The sequence below is a fragment of the Carassius carassius genome, chromosome 26 (genome assembly GCF_963082965.1).
Source record: "Carassius carassius chromosome 26, fCarCar2.1, whole genome shotgun sequence".
Classification (NCBI taxonomy): Eukaryota; Metazoa; Chordata; class Actinopteri; order Cypriniformes; family Cyprinidae; genus Carassius; species Carassius carassius.
The window spans coordinates 29141130-29157295 of NC_081780.1; the positions used below are offsets into that span (position 1 = coordinate 29141130).

The 16166-nt window shown below is 38.3% G+C and overlaps 2 protein-coding genes across 4 annotated transcripts in view; both read left to right on the forward strand.

Moving 5' to 3' along the window:
* LOC132106060 (gastrula zinc finger protein XlCGF8.2DB-like) overlaps positions 1 to 7590 on the forward strand; it is a 155349-nt gene extending 147759 nt beyond the window's left edge. Inside the window, exons 1-2 of one of the 2 annotated variants that reach the window (XM_059511677.1) lie at positions 24 to 178; positions 6394 to 7590. In XM_059511677.1, the coding sequence (XP_059367660.1) occupies positions 106 to 178; positions 6394 to 7565 (1245 nt within the window). In that variant the 5' untranslated portion in view covers positions 24 to 105 and the 3' untranslated portion in view covers positions 7566 to 7590. Of the gene's footprint in view, positions 1 to 23; positions 179 to 6393 lie in introns of those variants that run through there. The other variant, XM_059511675.1, reaches the window with a different exon arrangement.
* Positions 7591 to 8973: 1383 nt separating this feature from the next.
* Positions 8974 to 10017, forward strand: LOC132106146 (nuclear apoptosis-inducing factor 1-like). 2 transcript variants are annotated; one of them, XM_059511801.1, is made up of 2 exons: positions 8974 to 9685; positions 9746 to 10017. In XM_059511801.1, the coding sequence occupies exons 1-2, from the start codon at positions 9271 to 9273 to the stop codon at positions 10012 to 10014; spliced, it is 684 nt and encodes a 227-aa protein (XP_059367784.1). In that variant the 5' UTR covers positions 8974 to 9270; the 3' UTR covers positions 10015 to 10017. The 2 variants fall into 2 exon arrangements, with proteins under 2 accessions (XP_059367784.1, XP_059367785.1); XM_059511802.1 differs by having other exon boundaries at positions 9761 to 10017.
* The last annotated feature ends 6149 nt before the right edge of the window (positions 10018 to 16166 follow it).

Here is a 16166-nt window from a genome sequence, read left to right on the forward strand (position 1 = left end):
GCTTTGAGTTTATTTATTTATTTTCTTAAACAGGACAAAGTGTCCAAACACACAGAAAAACAACTGAAGAAACAGCTGAGATCCACGCAACACACGATTATAAAGATGGAGAATATTAAACAGGAGAGTGAAGACATGAAGATTGAAGTCAGACATGAAGATACTGAGACACAAACAGGTTGGTTTTCATTCTCAAAGCTGAACTCACTTGATTCTCAACAGAAATTAACAGTATTTTTAAAGAATGTCATATGAGTGTCTCAGGCATCTCACCCTGCAAAAACTCAATTCAGAGAAGTGTAGCTTTGTCATCACTGCAAACTGGTTTGTCTACAAAATCAACACACTTAATCATACATTTTTGTCACATAGAAGTGCATTTGAAAGTATTTTGAGCTAGAATGCAGAAAATCATTTCCTAACCCTCACGTCATTCCAAACCTGTGTGACTTTCTCCTGTGGAACACAAAATAAGATATAACATAGTGGGGCTGGGAGATATGGGCAAAAATTCGTATCTCTGGATTTTCTGGCCGAATTTGTTATATGCGATATATCTCTCGGTATTTTTGATTTGTACTTGTATTTTTAAAAAATCTGCATTTAATATATATTTCACTTACTGCCCAATGTTGTCCAGCAAAACAATACATATTAAAGGCTATGAAAACAAATAAAGTGAACGTTACCATGTAAGCCTTTATATTACATGTAAAAAAATCGCATTTCACTCAAACATTGTAACATTGCAATCTAAAAACAAAATAAGGCTTTTAAACCAGAATTTAAATTCACTAAACTAAAAATGAAAATAAATGACAACAAAAGCACAGAGTTGTGCGAGGCTCTTTTGATTATTCCATCATACAAATACACTTAATTGTAGGTTTACAATTGTACAAGTCACATTTATTGTCCAACTACAAGTATTTCAGTGAAATGTATGTTTTAGTCAGAGTTATTGCGCTCCTATTTAATCGATCTCCGCGGCGGCGCTCGTTCACTGAGGTCTGTGAAGTTCAGTGGAGAATCTTAGAAGGCTCCTGCACTTCTGACAAAAATATTTAAATATTTCCATGGATTTCTATCATTAACAGATGGAGGATATACCTGTAAAATGTGTAAGACTTCAGATCTCAGAATACACTTTATTGATGATTATGCAAACTATATACAGGCAAGCAGGAGGTCAAAAAGAATGCAACACGCTGCATTTTCTTTATAATTGATTTCCATTACCACTGATCTATAAAGTCGACAGTCCCACAAAGATATCAAATCCATGATTAGTTTTAACAATATGCAACCAATTTATATTATCATTAAAAAATGAGTTAAAACAATCTAGGTATATTAATTCAGAAAATTTACACTGAAGAAATTATTGACGTGCTGCCGCACCCAAGGGACCGTCTGACAATTCCACTGACTGGGTTAAAAGGTCCAATGTGTTTTACTAAAAATTTTAAATAACACACTGTCAAACTCTAAATCTTGTATTTCTCATAGTGATTTTCTACAGGTGAGATTTTGCCAATACCTCCCTTCATATATTTACAGTATACAATTATTTACATATTAAAGATCCCTGGAAAGGGTTTTTCATGTTCCAACAGTTGTTGTACATTGGTAGATACAAGACTGACTTACTATTTTTTTCTTAAACAATATTTGTGTAGTGTCCATACAAAGAGAAATAAGTTATTGGCCATATATATTTAGTCAGTTTGAGTAAATTATTAATTTATTGTAAACTGATTAATTTGAATATATGATTGTACTACATTTCATTTTGAGGTAAATTTGCAGACGGTCCCTAAAGCAGCTTAGGCGAATATGCAGCAAATATCAAACATAAAACTACTGCGCTTGGTTTTCTTTTGATGAAACTTAGTGGTTTGTGGGGCTCATTTCTGGGCTCATCTGCTTAAATGTACATAATATACAGTAATATATTGTATTAATTAGATGCCGAATTTAATAATTTACTATTTTGAAGCAATAAAAGACGTTAATTTTTTAACGTTAAAGTTTAACACGCAGTTTTTCTTATTCTGTGACTTGCGTTTATATCCTCATCTGTCTGTAGCCTATATAGTTTGCTTTAGTGTTGTCAAAAGACCCGGTACTTCGGTACCAAGTCGGTACTAAAAAAAATTTTATGTGACGGTACCAGGTTCCTTTAAGTACCGGTAGTACCGAGGTCCCGTTCAAACCCGGTTCAGCGCTATGATTTCCGCAAAGCAGAAAACGAGGACTGAATCTCAAAATCCAGTCATGAAAATAAAACTTACATTTTAATATGGACAGTCATGGGATGTGTCAAAGTTAGCATAAATTAATCAAATCAAATCTCCATATGGACCAGTATCTGTAAATGTTAAGCCGCAAAAGTTGTTTCAAATATGAATCTGTGTTCTGCGCGTCTCTGTGTGAATTAATGAATGGCAGAGACGTGCGGGTTTGTTTACTACATAGACTGAAGCGCATGACGCTTGCATTAATTTCAGCATCTGAGCTTCAGAGTTCTCTCTCCATCAAGCGATCTGAACTTTTCAGTTCATCTCAATGGACGCACAGCGCACCTGTAATTGATGCTCTGTAAACTCTTTGTGAAGGCGCACGACTCACCGTCGAATTACTGATAGCGCTGTTTCTCACACATGCAAAGAGAGAGAGAGCGAGAGTCTTACCACGCTGAATCGACACGCTATATGTAAACTATTCTTTGTTGTCTTCTCCTGTCAAAATAATGGAGTTCATATAGAAATATTCATATTTATTTTCGAACAAGCAGAAGACATACCGGTTTCTCCGGTAGTGGGCGGAGCTAATGCGCAAATGGCAATTTCATTGGCTGGCGCTGATCTCTTACCGTCCCTGTTTTGATTTCAGCAAATCATTTTGACCGAACGCAGACAACGTGATTAATATTCATGAACCCAGCAGCTCATAAAATGTATGTGATACTGCTATTACTGTTGAAAAAAATTATAAAACTTTATTTTTTTAAAGAAATAAATCACAATATTTCTTCCATGTTTTAATTTTAATAGCAAATCCCCTTTATTTACCAAAAAATAAAATGTCTAAATTTCATAAATTAAAAGACAAATTAAATTTGGGTGAAACTTGTTTACTGTTTTTCATAATTATATAACTTGTAGAAAAACTTTAAACACAATTGTAAATAAGTATAAAGAATGGCATTGGTTTTATTTTTAGTGCTAAAAAGTTATTTTTATTTTTAATTAGCATATTTTTGTGTTTTGCTTTGGTACCGAAATTGGTACCGAGAACCGTGGATTTTCACTGGTATCGGTACCGAATACTGAAATTTTGGTACCGTGGCAACACTAGTTTGCTTCATCAGTAAGATGTGAGTTTTATCTTTTAATCGCTGTCACTGCGTTAGTGCGCTAAGCCACGTTAATGTGTTTTCTTTTCTTTAACAGATTTCTGAGGGAAACCGCGTGAAACCTTGAGTGTTCGTTCATATTTTACATCTGCTTAACTGTCTATATAGTTTGCATCATCATCAATAAAGTGTATTCTGAGATCATATATCACGGTATTAATTGATTGAGAAGCGTTACTCATCATTGGGGAATCCTGGAGTGTGACGTGAGGGGATCCCCAGTATTACAGCACAGCGTCACACAAGCCATGACACAAAGTTACGGAAACTAAACAACCGAAAGCAATATATGTCTTCCTTAGATGTAATGTTAGTTCTGTACTTCAGCGTTGGGTAAAACACCATTATAATCTCCTTTATGGTTGAGAATGCTGCTTACTTGTAGGCTACGGGTGACAGCCTTTATACAGTCTACGGTAACAGCAAAGATGTTGAAATAAACATACACACAATCAGCTTTTCCACATGCCCCGATAATCAAAACTTCTGCTTAGCGCCTGGTCCATTTCTGCAGATCAGTTTTGTAACTGTATTACTTAATCCACCTGTTGCTTTGGTCTTCATCAGAAGCCGCTTGCACCACCTGCTGGTGAGCGACTGACAGCAGATGGAGATCATGCCTCTGTGCCCTACTGCTATTCCTGCAGCTCCCGGATGTGAAAGGGCGAATTATCTGCCGAATTTTAACCACTGAATTGGTGGAAGCTAATTTGGAAAGTGAAATAAAATGGACCGAAATTTGCCTGTCGAATATTATACATCGTATTTTTAAACCGATTGAATAATTTTGAAGTGAATTCTGGAACGTGAATATGAATTATTGATTTTTTAATTATGAAAAGTTGTGTGAAATATTTTTAATTGAAATATTCACAGCTTAAAGGAACAACTATGTTGATTTTCAGGACCTAAATTGCAAGCCCTGGAAATACAAGGCATTAAAATGCAAGTACTGTTAATGCAATGCATCATATTTTCAGTTAGTGCTATTCAGCATGCTTTTTTGTTTCAAAGACATGTGTCATTATTTTACTTCCATAGCGCTCGTCCCGGGTTGAACCCGGCAATGTTACTAGGTCCCCGTCCCGGGTTCAATGCCGGAATCAATCCCGGGACGTGTTTGCTTTCACACAGAATGCGACCCGGCAATGTTCCGGCAATTTGCCGGGTTCGACGTGCAGTGTGAAAGGGGCTAATGGATTACATATGTTTCTGAAGGGAATGCGCCCCTGATCTTCGCATTAATCATTTTTGATCCAGCTTCACGTCCAGAAGAAGGTTTTTTAATTAATCTTTTGCAAATCGCCTTTCCTGATAATTTCCTAGTTAACCAGATTCACGATGAATGCGGCTGAAGTTTAACTGCCTTGGAAGTATTTATAGTTTATGGTTAAGTTGTGATAAAACATTTGGTTGGCCAAAATCTCAAGCAATTCTGTCTAGGCTGGGTTAAGCTGAAAGTGATAGCCCTTTAACCCTCAAGAAGTTATGTTCACATTAAGCTGGACTGAGAAGGTAGAGTTGAATGTCATTAGCATAGCAATGATATGAAAAGCTATGTTTCTGAATGACAAGTCTTAGTGATCATGTGCAGATCCTCAGATGAGACGTTAAACCGAGGTCCTGACTCTCTATGGTCATACAAAATCCCAGGATATCTTTAGATCTTTAGAAAAGAGTAGAAGTGTGACCTCGGCATCCTGGACAAATTCGCCCATTGGCCTCTGATCATCATGGCCTCCTAACAATCCTCCATATCCGCTGATTGGCTTCATCACTCAGTCTCCTCTCCAACAATAAGCTGGTGTGTGGTGGGCGTTCTGGTGCACTATGGCTGCCATCACATCATCCAGGTGGATGCTGCACACTGGTGGTGGATGAGGAGATACCCCCTGACAACGTAAAGGGCTTTGAGTGCCTAGAAAAGCGCTATATAAATGTAAGGAATTATTAAATTATAATTATTAAAGAAGACAAGAGGTCCAAGCACTTAGCCTTGAGGCACCCCAGTAGCTAGATGTTACGACTTCTTCAAAGTGCACACATACATTATGTAAAGAACTCTAGTAGTTTAGAATAGATTGTGTGCGCATTTAGAGTGCATTTTTTCACTGCAAGATTCATTCTGTTAAATTGCATTTAGAATGTACGTTGTTGAAATTCCAGACGCTTTTTGCGTAGCGACTACGCAATTTGCCCTCAAAGTACGCTGGTACAATTTGTCACTCTAAACTCCGCAAAAATTAAGTGATGCCTCTGTCCATGCGCAGTACTCAAAACAAGCAACAGAAAAAAGAAAAAGATAAAGAATTCAGCCAATCTTTTTTTTTTTTTGGTTTTGCATTTAAATAATTTCTGGCACAAGTATTAAAGGTCCCGTTCTTCGTGATCCCATGTTTTTTTTAGAGATTTAATCAGGGCCTGAATTAAATTTTTGAAAATGGGGCAATTCCCCTCTTAGGTGACTCTTGTAAGAGGGGAAGTAGAACGGACTGTGCTTTTACACAAAGAGTCTGCTACTGATCCATGGCTGTTTACCACAAGCACAACATTTATGCATTATTTTGATTTCTACGAATCTATGAAAGATTGTATTACTGTACTGTGTAAAAAAAAAATATATATATATATATATTTATCGTCAGTAAAAATAAAAAGCTCGGTGTCGGTGATAGTTTTGGGAGATCCTGCTTTCTGTGATCGGTAGGACAATATTCTTTTAATGTTTTAGACCACCAATGTCAAGCTCCCAGCCCTGCAGAGTTTAGTTCCTAGTCTAACTGAACACAGCTCAATCAAGGTCTTCATTACTTGAAAACTAAAGCAGGTTTTGGTAAGCGATAGAGCAAGTATGAACTAAACTCTGCAGGACTGTGATCCTCCACAAGCTGAGTTTGACCACTGTTTTAACTTTAATGGCTATTTAGGGCATAACTATATGTTAACTTGTATTTTAATGTCTTTTTTCATCTTAGACATGATGGGGCTGAAAGAGGAAAGAGTAGAACTGAATGACATGCAAGATAAAAATCAGTATAAGAAACATGATTTCGTAACTGGACAAAAATCATTCAGTTGGTCACACACTGAAAAAAATTCACCTCAAAACACTGGATCTAGAGGTCATTTCACCTGCCAAGAGTGTGGACAGAGTTTCGATCAACAAGGAAATCTTAAAATCCACTTGAGGATTCACACTGGAGGGAGGCCTTACACCTGTGACCTGTGTGGAAAGAGTTTCATTCGAAAAGAAGGCCTGCAAAGTCATATGAGAATTCACACTGGAGAGCAGTCTTACACCTGCCCTCAGTGTGGAAAGAGTTTTACACACAGACAAACTCTTAGAGCCCACATAAGAATACACACTGGAGAGAAGCCTTTCACCTGCCAACAGTGTGGAAAGGGTTTCACTGAATATGGAAACCTTAAAGTCCACAAGAGGATTCACGATGGAGTGAAGCCTTTCACCTGCCAACAGTGTGGAAAGGGTTTCACTGAATATGGAAACCTTAAAGTCCACATGAGGATTCACACTGGAGAGAAGCCTTTCACTTGTCAATGTTGTGGAAAATGTTTCTCAATAAACGGAAGCCTAAAAAGGCACATGAGGATTCACACTGGAGAGAAGCCTTTCACTTGTAAACTTTGTGGAAAATGTTTCATTGAACATGGACCTCTTAAAGTCCACATGAGTATTCACACTGGAGAGAAGCCTTTCACCTGTCAACATTGTGGAAAATGTTTCTCAATAAACATAAGCCTAAAAAAGCACATGAGGATTCACACTGGAGAGAAGCCTTTCACTTGTAAACTGTGTGGAAAATGTTTTTCAGTAAACGGAAGCCTACAAAGGCACATGAGTATTCACACTGGAGAGAAGCCTTTCACTTGTCAACAATGTGGAAAATGTTTTTCAGTAAACGGAAGCCTACAAAGGCACATGAGGATTCACACTGGAGAGAAGCCTTTCACCTGTCAACATTGTGGAAAATGTTTCTCAATAAACATAAGCCTAAAAAAGCACATGAGGATTCACACTGGAGAGAAGCCTTTCACTTGTCAACAATGTGGAAAATGTTTTTCAATAAACGGAAGCCTAAAAAGGCACATGAGAATTCACACCAGAGAGGAGACGTACACCTCCTAACCCGAGGTGTTATGCCCATTCAAACCGAAGGGGCAAGTGCTTCTCAGATTTTTGAGCCAAGGGAATTTCTTCCAAAAATAGCAAAACAATATTTTTATATTTGATACAAGCGCACCGGTGTGATCAGAATATAAAAAGACAGAATCACCAGCGACAGATGCATTTTTACAGTAAGTGCATGACGCCCCTGTTGTGTGTGGAAAGACCTTGGATTCCTGTTTATTTATTAAATCATAATGCCCTCACCTGCTAATTATGAAATGTTTCAAAACTGGAATAATAACCAAATTATGTAACTTAAATTTTTGTTCCGTCCCAATGTTTGTAATTCTGTCAGTAAAATAAAGGTTAAAGAGAATAAAAAAAATATATAAAAAAGAAAATCACAGGTTCTTGATTTTATTGAATTTGACAAAATATATCAACATATATCTTGTGTTGGATGCAAAAGAAGATCTTTTCAATAATGTGGGTATCCAAACGGTTTCTGGTCACCATTGGCTTGCTTTGTATTTTTGTCCATAATGTAGGCAAAAAATATTAATTAAAAAATATTTTCTTTTGCAATCAGTAGAAAAAAAGGAACGTTCAGGTTTGGATCAACTTGAGGGCGAGTAAACAATGACAGAATTTAAATTTTTGTATGAACTAGCCTTTTAATGTGCAGTCTACACTGCTCTGTTCACTCACATTCCATGCTCTGTCCTGCAAATCTGGATGGTAAGAAGATAAAGGACTGAAAAGATGTAATAATTTTTATTTTCTTACCAAAAAACAAACAAACAGGTTGTACTGTATACTATGCTTTTCAATTGGCCACATACTGCTTACGTTATTTAACTGGATAGTCATCAGTTGGAATAAAAGCTCTTTAAAATGAAATTAAGAAAGATATAAAAAATTAAATGAATTAATCATTAAAAACAGTTACAACTGCACTGCCAAGTTCAGCTCTAATTACAGAGAGGAAGTGGCACAGTTGGCTGAATGGTGTGGCACTAGGACTGATGGACTTCAGGAGAAACTCTGTGGACCACCCCCCACTGACCATCGACAGCTTGACTGTGGAGAGAGTCAGCAGAACTAAATTCCCTGATTACAGAGGATCTCACCTTGGACACCAACACCATGTCACTCTCCAAGAAGCCAAAACAGCACCCTCACTATTCAGCAAGCTGTGCCACTTCCTCTCTGTAGTGTGTTTCATCGCTGTTGCTGATGAGAGCTACCACAGTTGTGTCATCTGCAAACTTGATGATGTGGTTGGAGCAGAACTTGGCAGTGCAGTTGTGGGTCAGCAGTGTGAAGAGCAGCGGGCTGAGTACACAGCCTTGTGGGGCACCTTGCTCAGTGTGGTAGTGCTCGAGGTATTGTGGCCGACATGGACTGACTGAGGTCTTCCAGTCCAGGGGCCTCATTTATAAAACTGTGCGTAGGATCCTTACTAAAAATCTACGTACTCTCAAAAGCCAAAAATAGCGTACGCAAAAAAATATTCAGATTTATAAAACCATGCGTACACACACCTGCACGCAATTTTCACTTTATAAATCACAGCCTACCTGATAATTTGCGCACGCAAAAAAAAAATCATTTGCCGCCCTTTATCCGCCCACATTCAACCATATATAGACAATGCAAATTACCTCATTGGCCATGCATATTAAAAGGAGCAAGGAAATTTGTGTTTTTTAAAAACAAAATCATGGCAGAAATGGAGAGCAAGGGCAAGAAGCGAAATTTCTCTGAGGCAGAATTAGAGGTTCTTGTGAGTGAGGTGGATGAAAGGAAGGCTATTTTGTTTGGTGGCCACAGCAGTGGAATTACTAATAAAAACAAATATTTAGAGTGGCAACACATCACTGCTGCGGTAAACGCAGTTGCTTCGGCAAACAGGACGCTTCCAGATGTAAAAAAGAAGTGGTCCGATCTTAAGGTGGGAGTAAAGAAACGGCTTGCCTCTCACCGACAGAGTGTGTGTGCGACTGGTAGGGGCAAAGGCGCCCCCGATTTGTCCCCAATGGAGACCCGAATGGCCTCGATTCTCGGCCAAACCAGTGTTTGTGGCATTGTGTCTGAGAGGGAGGGAGACACAGATGTGCTGGATACAGGGGAACCAGGTAAATAACTTCATTGCTTGTGTGCTCAATTAAACAAAATAAATTACACAATTGGTTTAGTCCTTATTCTTGCAGAGTCTGCGGGAGCCCAGTCTGACGAAACTCCCAGCGCAGAGTCTGCAGGGGCTATGGAGTTTCCCGAGGTCCCCAGCACAAGTGCGTCCCGACTGTATGGCACGGCTGGAAGTGGCCGGGTGCTGACTGAGGCTGTACTGCAGACACAGAGAGACACCATTAATGCAGTTACTGTAATCGCGGATGAGCTTAAGCAAATAAGGGTTGTGCTGGGTGACATTGCATCTACATTAAAAGATCTTGTTAAAAAATGAACCTTTGCACTGTTGTTCTTCACAAATGGCGCATTACTTCCTGACGGAGCCTTGCTCCCTGATGATGTCCTTCTTGTTGGGGAGGGGGGTGTGGGTCAGGCTCTTCATGCTGGTGTTGTGGTAGGTCGGGAGGAACAGGGATACCATTCATCAGTGCAATGTTGTGTAAAAGAGCGCACACAATGATGATCTGGCATACTCTTTTTGGTTGATATAAAAGTCTACCACCCGAAGCATCAAGGCAACCCCATCTACACTTGAGGAGGCCAATGGCTCTCTCAACTACTGAGCGCGCACGAGCGTGGGTATCATCAAAGCGCACTTCTTCTGCGCTCTGAGGGTTTGAGAATGGGGTGAGTAGCCAGCGCCTGAGTGGGTAACCGCTGTCACCTGTAAAGTATAACAGATTATTTGTACAGTAGGCTTTAACTGTTATGTAGAAACAATTATATGCATTTACTTACCCAGAAGCCAGCCATCGCGAACGGCACCTGCCCTAAGTCGATTCCCTACACTGCTGTGCGCTAGAATAAAAGAGTCATGTGTAGAACCAGGCCATCGTGCCACAACATTCCTTAGATTCAAGTTGGCGTCACATATAATTTGCACATTTATTGAATGCACATGTTTGCGATTCACATAAATTAATTCATCTACATATGGAGCCCTTATAGCAATATGAGTGCAGTCGATTGCGCCGATTACATTTGGGAAACCGGGCATCTCCCAATTGCCTTTTGATATTGGCCTGTTCTCCAACATTGTAAGGAAACTTTATGTATCGATTGGTCATTTGAATAATCCCTTTCAAAACTGCAGGCATTATTGATCTTAGGGATGGCTGTGAAATCCCAGACCTATGACAAATTAATAGGAATGTTAAAATCAAAGGTTTTGCTTAAAAAAAAGTACACTTAGTTACCTGTCACCTATTTCCCGCTGATATGTCCCAGTTGCCAAAAATCCTAAAACTGAAAGTACTTGGGTTGGTACCAGGATGGCGTGGCTCCGTGTTGTTGGTCTTTTGTAATGCTGGGCCAAGTTCAGCACACAGATCCAAGAGCATGGCTCTAGGAAATATAAAGCGGCTTATTAGCCACTCATCATCATGGGCTAGGAAATCCTCACGGTCCCTGAATACTCTTTCCCTCCGAAGTCTGCCATTGGCATAGTCTTCCAGCAGTGCCGGCGCATCTATCATACAATATGCACTTAAGTGTTGCTGCAGTAGGCTATTTATGTTTTCAGCGATCAGATTTAATCATTTACATCTTATCACATTAATCACATAATGAGTGATAGGCCTACATCCATTTAAGAATGAAAGTGAAAGAAATTAAATTTACGTACTTTCAGCATATAGTTCCTTTATAGTTCCGTTGTCTTTAAACTAAACATGCATGTATGTATCTTTAGGACCCATAATGGTGATTTAATGTTATTTGTATTTTTTGTTGTAACCGGGACCTATGAGCAACTTGTAAATATTGTAAATATTGAAATATGTCAAAAGTAAATTTTGGCATTTTGCAAAGGGTTAATTCCCTTTATCCGCAGTCAGTTCCTCAACTCACCATCAGTGTCGCCAAACTGCTTTGTCTTCAAAATGTGTGTACGCATGGGTCAGAGTTTGCGTGTAGGTGCGCATATTTTCACGTCGTTTTTCTTTATAAATCCCACCTTTTACGCAGGAACTGGCGTACGCATGTTTTCAGCCCCGTTTTGTGCGTACGCAAGCTTTATAAATGAGGCCCCAGGATCCAATCACAGAGGGAACTGTTAAGGCCCATCAGGTTTAGTTTATAAATTAGGTGTTGTGGGATTATTGTGTTGAATGCTGAGCTGAAGTCGATGAACAGAATTCGGACATACGAGTCTTTATTTTCTAGGTGGGTAAGAGCCAGGTGGAGGGTGGATGAAAATGCATCGTCTGTAGAGCGGTTTGGACGGTATGCAAACTGGAGCAGATTGAGTGTGTTGGGGAGGCTGGTTTTGATGTTGTGCATTACTAACCTCTTAAAGCACTTCATAATGATTGGAATTAGTGCTATGGGACGGTATTCATTTAGACAAGACAGGTGATTTCTTTGGTACTGAGGTATGATTGTTTTGGATTTGAGACATGTGGGGACGACTGCCTGTCTTAGTGAGGTGTTGAAGATATCTGTTATAGGACATCTGTCAGCTGTGCAGCCCAGTCTTTCAGTACACTGCCAGGTGTGTCGTCAGGACCTGCAGCCTTTTGTGGTTTAATCCTAGATAGACAGACAGGGAGCCTGGTCATTGGGAGGTGTGGGCAGTTTTTTTGCAGGTGTGTCATTCTGCATGTCAAACCGTGAATAAAAGTGGTTGAGTGCATCTGGGAGGGATGTGTCATTATCACGTCATACAAAAAATGGTATCAGCCTGAGTAAATTTTACCATTAAAGAATGACTGCACATATAGTGTAGTAATTTAGGAGGTGAAAATACTTTGAAATTACATACAAATGGCATGAAATTTGAAAGCATAACAACTGTAGATCTAAGAAACTTCAGTCAATAAAGCATTTTTTAAATAATGGCACATTTTTTAACTAAAATGATGATGAGGTCCAAGTATATGAATAGCTATGCTACAAAAATTTTTTTAATGTATTTTCGCTCTCTCGCCCTTTAAGGGTAAGTTTAACAGCATTAATTTACAATAGTGAAAGATGTCTTTCCTCATATAGGAAAAAAATATATATATATTTTTAAAAAATATTTAAAATATATATTTTTTAAATATTTTTTTTAAAGATGTCTTTTCCTCATATAACACCAGCTTGCTCTAATCTTTTTTTATTCTATCTGTTTTCTTTTAATTTATTATATTATTTAAAATCCCATACTACGTTTACTGTGTTAACCTAACTGAGACTTGTTATAGCACTTATATATTGCTATATAATCAAGCAATATATACATTGCTCTTTTTGTTGTTGTTGATTGCTTCCACTGTCCTCATCTGTAAATCGCTTTGGATTAAAGCGTCTGCTAAATGAATAAATGTAAATGTAAATATAGATTGAATGTTTTGCTGCCTTGGTGGATGTTGGGCTCATGATCAATAAGTTGTTTACATTCACCCAAACTTATTTGGCAAAATTAAAATGTGGACGGTGAAGGGAATTGCCAGGAATTGTTCGCTGTGAAGCGGTAGCAGCCGGCATAGCATCCATTCAGACAGCTCGTCCACCATGCTTAAATATATTGGGTTTCAAACAATTCAGGTTTGGTCACTGGCATATCGCAAGCAGATAAGTTGTTTGTTATATTGTATAATCTAATCTGAAATAAATACTTTAAATACAATTTAAATGTGTATTGTGGTTATTCAGTCAAGTCACCTTTATTTATATAGCGCTTTAAACAAAATACATTGCGTCAAAGCAACTGAACAACATTCATTAGGAAAACAGTGTGTTAATAATGCAAAATGATAGTTAAAGGCAGTTCATCATTGAGTTCAGTGATGTCATCTCTGTTCAGTTAAATAGTGTCTGTGCATTTATTTGCAATCAAGTCAACGATATCGCTGTAGATGAAGTGTCCCCAACTAAGCAAGCCAGAGGCGACAGCGGCAAGGAACCGAAACTCCATCGGTGACAGAATGGAGAAAAAAACCTTGGGTGAAACCAGGCTCAGTTGGGGGGCCAGTTCTCCTCTGACCAGACGAAACCAGTAGTTCAATGACAGGCTGCAGCAAAGTCAGATTGTGCAGAAGAATCATCTGTTTCCTGTGGTCTTGTCCTGGTGCTCCTCTGAGACAAGGTCTTTACAGGGGATCTGTATCTGGGGCTCTAGTTGTCCTGGTCTCCGCTGTCTTTCAGGTATGTAGAGGTCCTTTCTAGGTGCTGATCCACCATCTGGTCTGGATACGTACTGGATCCGGGTGACTGCAGTGACCCTCTGATCTGGACACAGACTGGATCTGGTGGCTACGGTGACCTCAGAATAAGAGAGAAACAGACAAATAATTTGTGTAGATGCCATTCTTCCAATGATGCAACTGCAGAAGTTTAGTGACCGCATCGGTGCTCTGACGAACTCTCAGCACAGTGGACGGGATGAATTGGACAAATTCTGATTGGCTGCCGTACAGGATGCTGCACATCTGTCAATCTTAGCAGAAGAAAAAAGACATGATCAGCACTCATATTATTCTAACAAATGAATGGCTTTTTTGACAAATAGTCTACAGGTAACGTTAAGACACACTAAATACAAGTAGTCTTGCAAAGCTAATGTTCTTAACATTAACATTTTGAGAACAAGATATAACTATAATAATTTGCATGATTTGATGTAATATGAACTAAGCGATTTATGCCATTGTCTGTCTGAATAATTGATTCTGATTGGCTGGCAGGTGATGAATAGATTTGTTTAACTGCACAGGTAGTTCCAGATCAGTTTAATCACATTCTATATTAATGCGCTTCCTATAAACATTGATAACCATAGTACATTTACATTTACATTTATTCATTCATAGCAGATGCTTTTATCCAAAGCGACTTACAGATGAGGACAGTGGAAGCAATCAAAACAACAAAAAGAGAAATGATATATAAGTGCTATTACTAGTCTCAGTTAGCTTAACACAGTACACGTAGCATGAGATTTTAAATATAATAAATAAAAAGAAAACAGATAGAATAAAAAAAGAATAGAGCAAGCTAGTGTTAGAGGTCTTTACACATACACACACACACACACACACACATACACACACACACACACACACACACATACTGGTTTTTGTGAATTACCAGGACACTGCAGCCCAAACAGGTGTGTTGGTGTATTAGGGGGACACCCCTTTCCACTTGCTGTACAGAGATGTGGTGAAGATCAAAAAATCTATTTTGACCCATACAACACAGATTTCACTTTAAAGTTTGTTTACACAAAACACAATCTATAATGTAACAACCTGAAAATATACACAATTATGAGGACAATTTATAATTTGATACACAAGCCCCACCTATGACACAAAACGTTATTTTAAGGACTAAAGTGATTTCTGAGGACACTAGATATACAACACACAAAAGTGTCATTTGAGTGTATTAAAGGGACATACCTGATATATGAGGACTAATGGCTTAACACATACACAATAGTAAAGACTGTGTATTAAAGGGACATACCTGATATATGAGGACTAATGGCTTAACACATACACAATAGTAAAGACTGTGTATTAAAGGGACATACCTGATATATGAGGACTAATGGCTTAACACATACACAATAGTAAAGACTGTGTATTAAAGGGACATACCTGATATATGAGGACTAATGGCTTAACACATACACAATAGTAAAGACTGTGTATTAAAGGGACATACCTGATATATGAGGACTAATGGTTTAACACATACACAATAGTAAAGACTGTGTATTAAAGGGACATACCTGATATTTGAGGACCAATGATCAGACTCAGAACATGGTGCACGCATTTTGCAAGTATGTAAAATATTTTTGTATAGTGCTGTAAATATGCTACCTTACCTTTTATAGTGTGTATTCAAGGATGTACTATTTGGGAGTGACATAAGGGATTGTCTGTCTGTCTGTCTGTCTATCTATCTATCTATCTATCTATCTATCTATCTATCTATCTATCTATACACATAATGTAAATCTAGCCGGTTGTTTGCAGAAAAACCGAGAGTGGGTGATCATATTTAAGCGAAGAAACAACATTCAAACAAGCGGTGCAGACATAACAGTATGCACATTCTGTGAACAAAGAGCAAAGTTTATTTTGTTCTTGTTTACAGCAAAATTACTGTAGTTGCCCTTAATATTTTACATCACAAGATCATTTTGTGTATCAAGAAACATCCTGTGTGTACTGTGTGTAATGAAAAAACAAACGCTCTTACTGTAAGTGTAAAGAGAACAACTTAAATATTTTAACTGTTCCTAAGCATAACAGCTAAACTAAACATTGCTGAAAGCATACTGAATCCATGAACAAACTTTAACAGCAGAAGAATATTCTGCTTACATATAAACAAAAAGTAAAAAACAAAAACACCTAATGAGACTGTTTCTTTTTTAGGGTTAAGCCGCGATTCCTGACAAAATCCCTAATGTTTTGGAGCGTGCGA

What these genes read in the sequence shown, in the direction of transcription:
- LOC132106146 (XM_059511801.1), top strand. Translation starts at nt 9,271, where the DNA reads ATGGCAGAAATGGAGAGCAAGGGCAAGAAGCGAAATTTCTCTGAGGCA. An exon ending in GCTGGATACAGGGGAACCAG is followed by an intron (nt 9,686 to 9,745) that starts GTAAATAACTTC and finishes CAATTGGTTTAG; the next exon opens with TCCTTATTCTTGCAGAGTCT.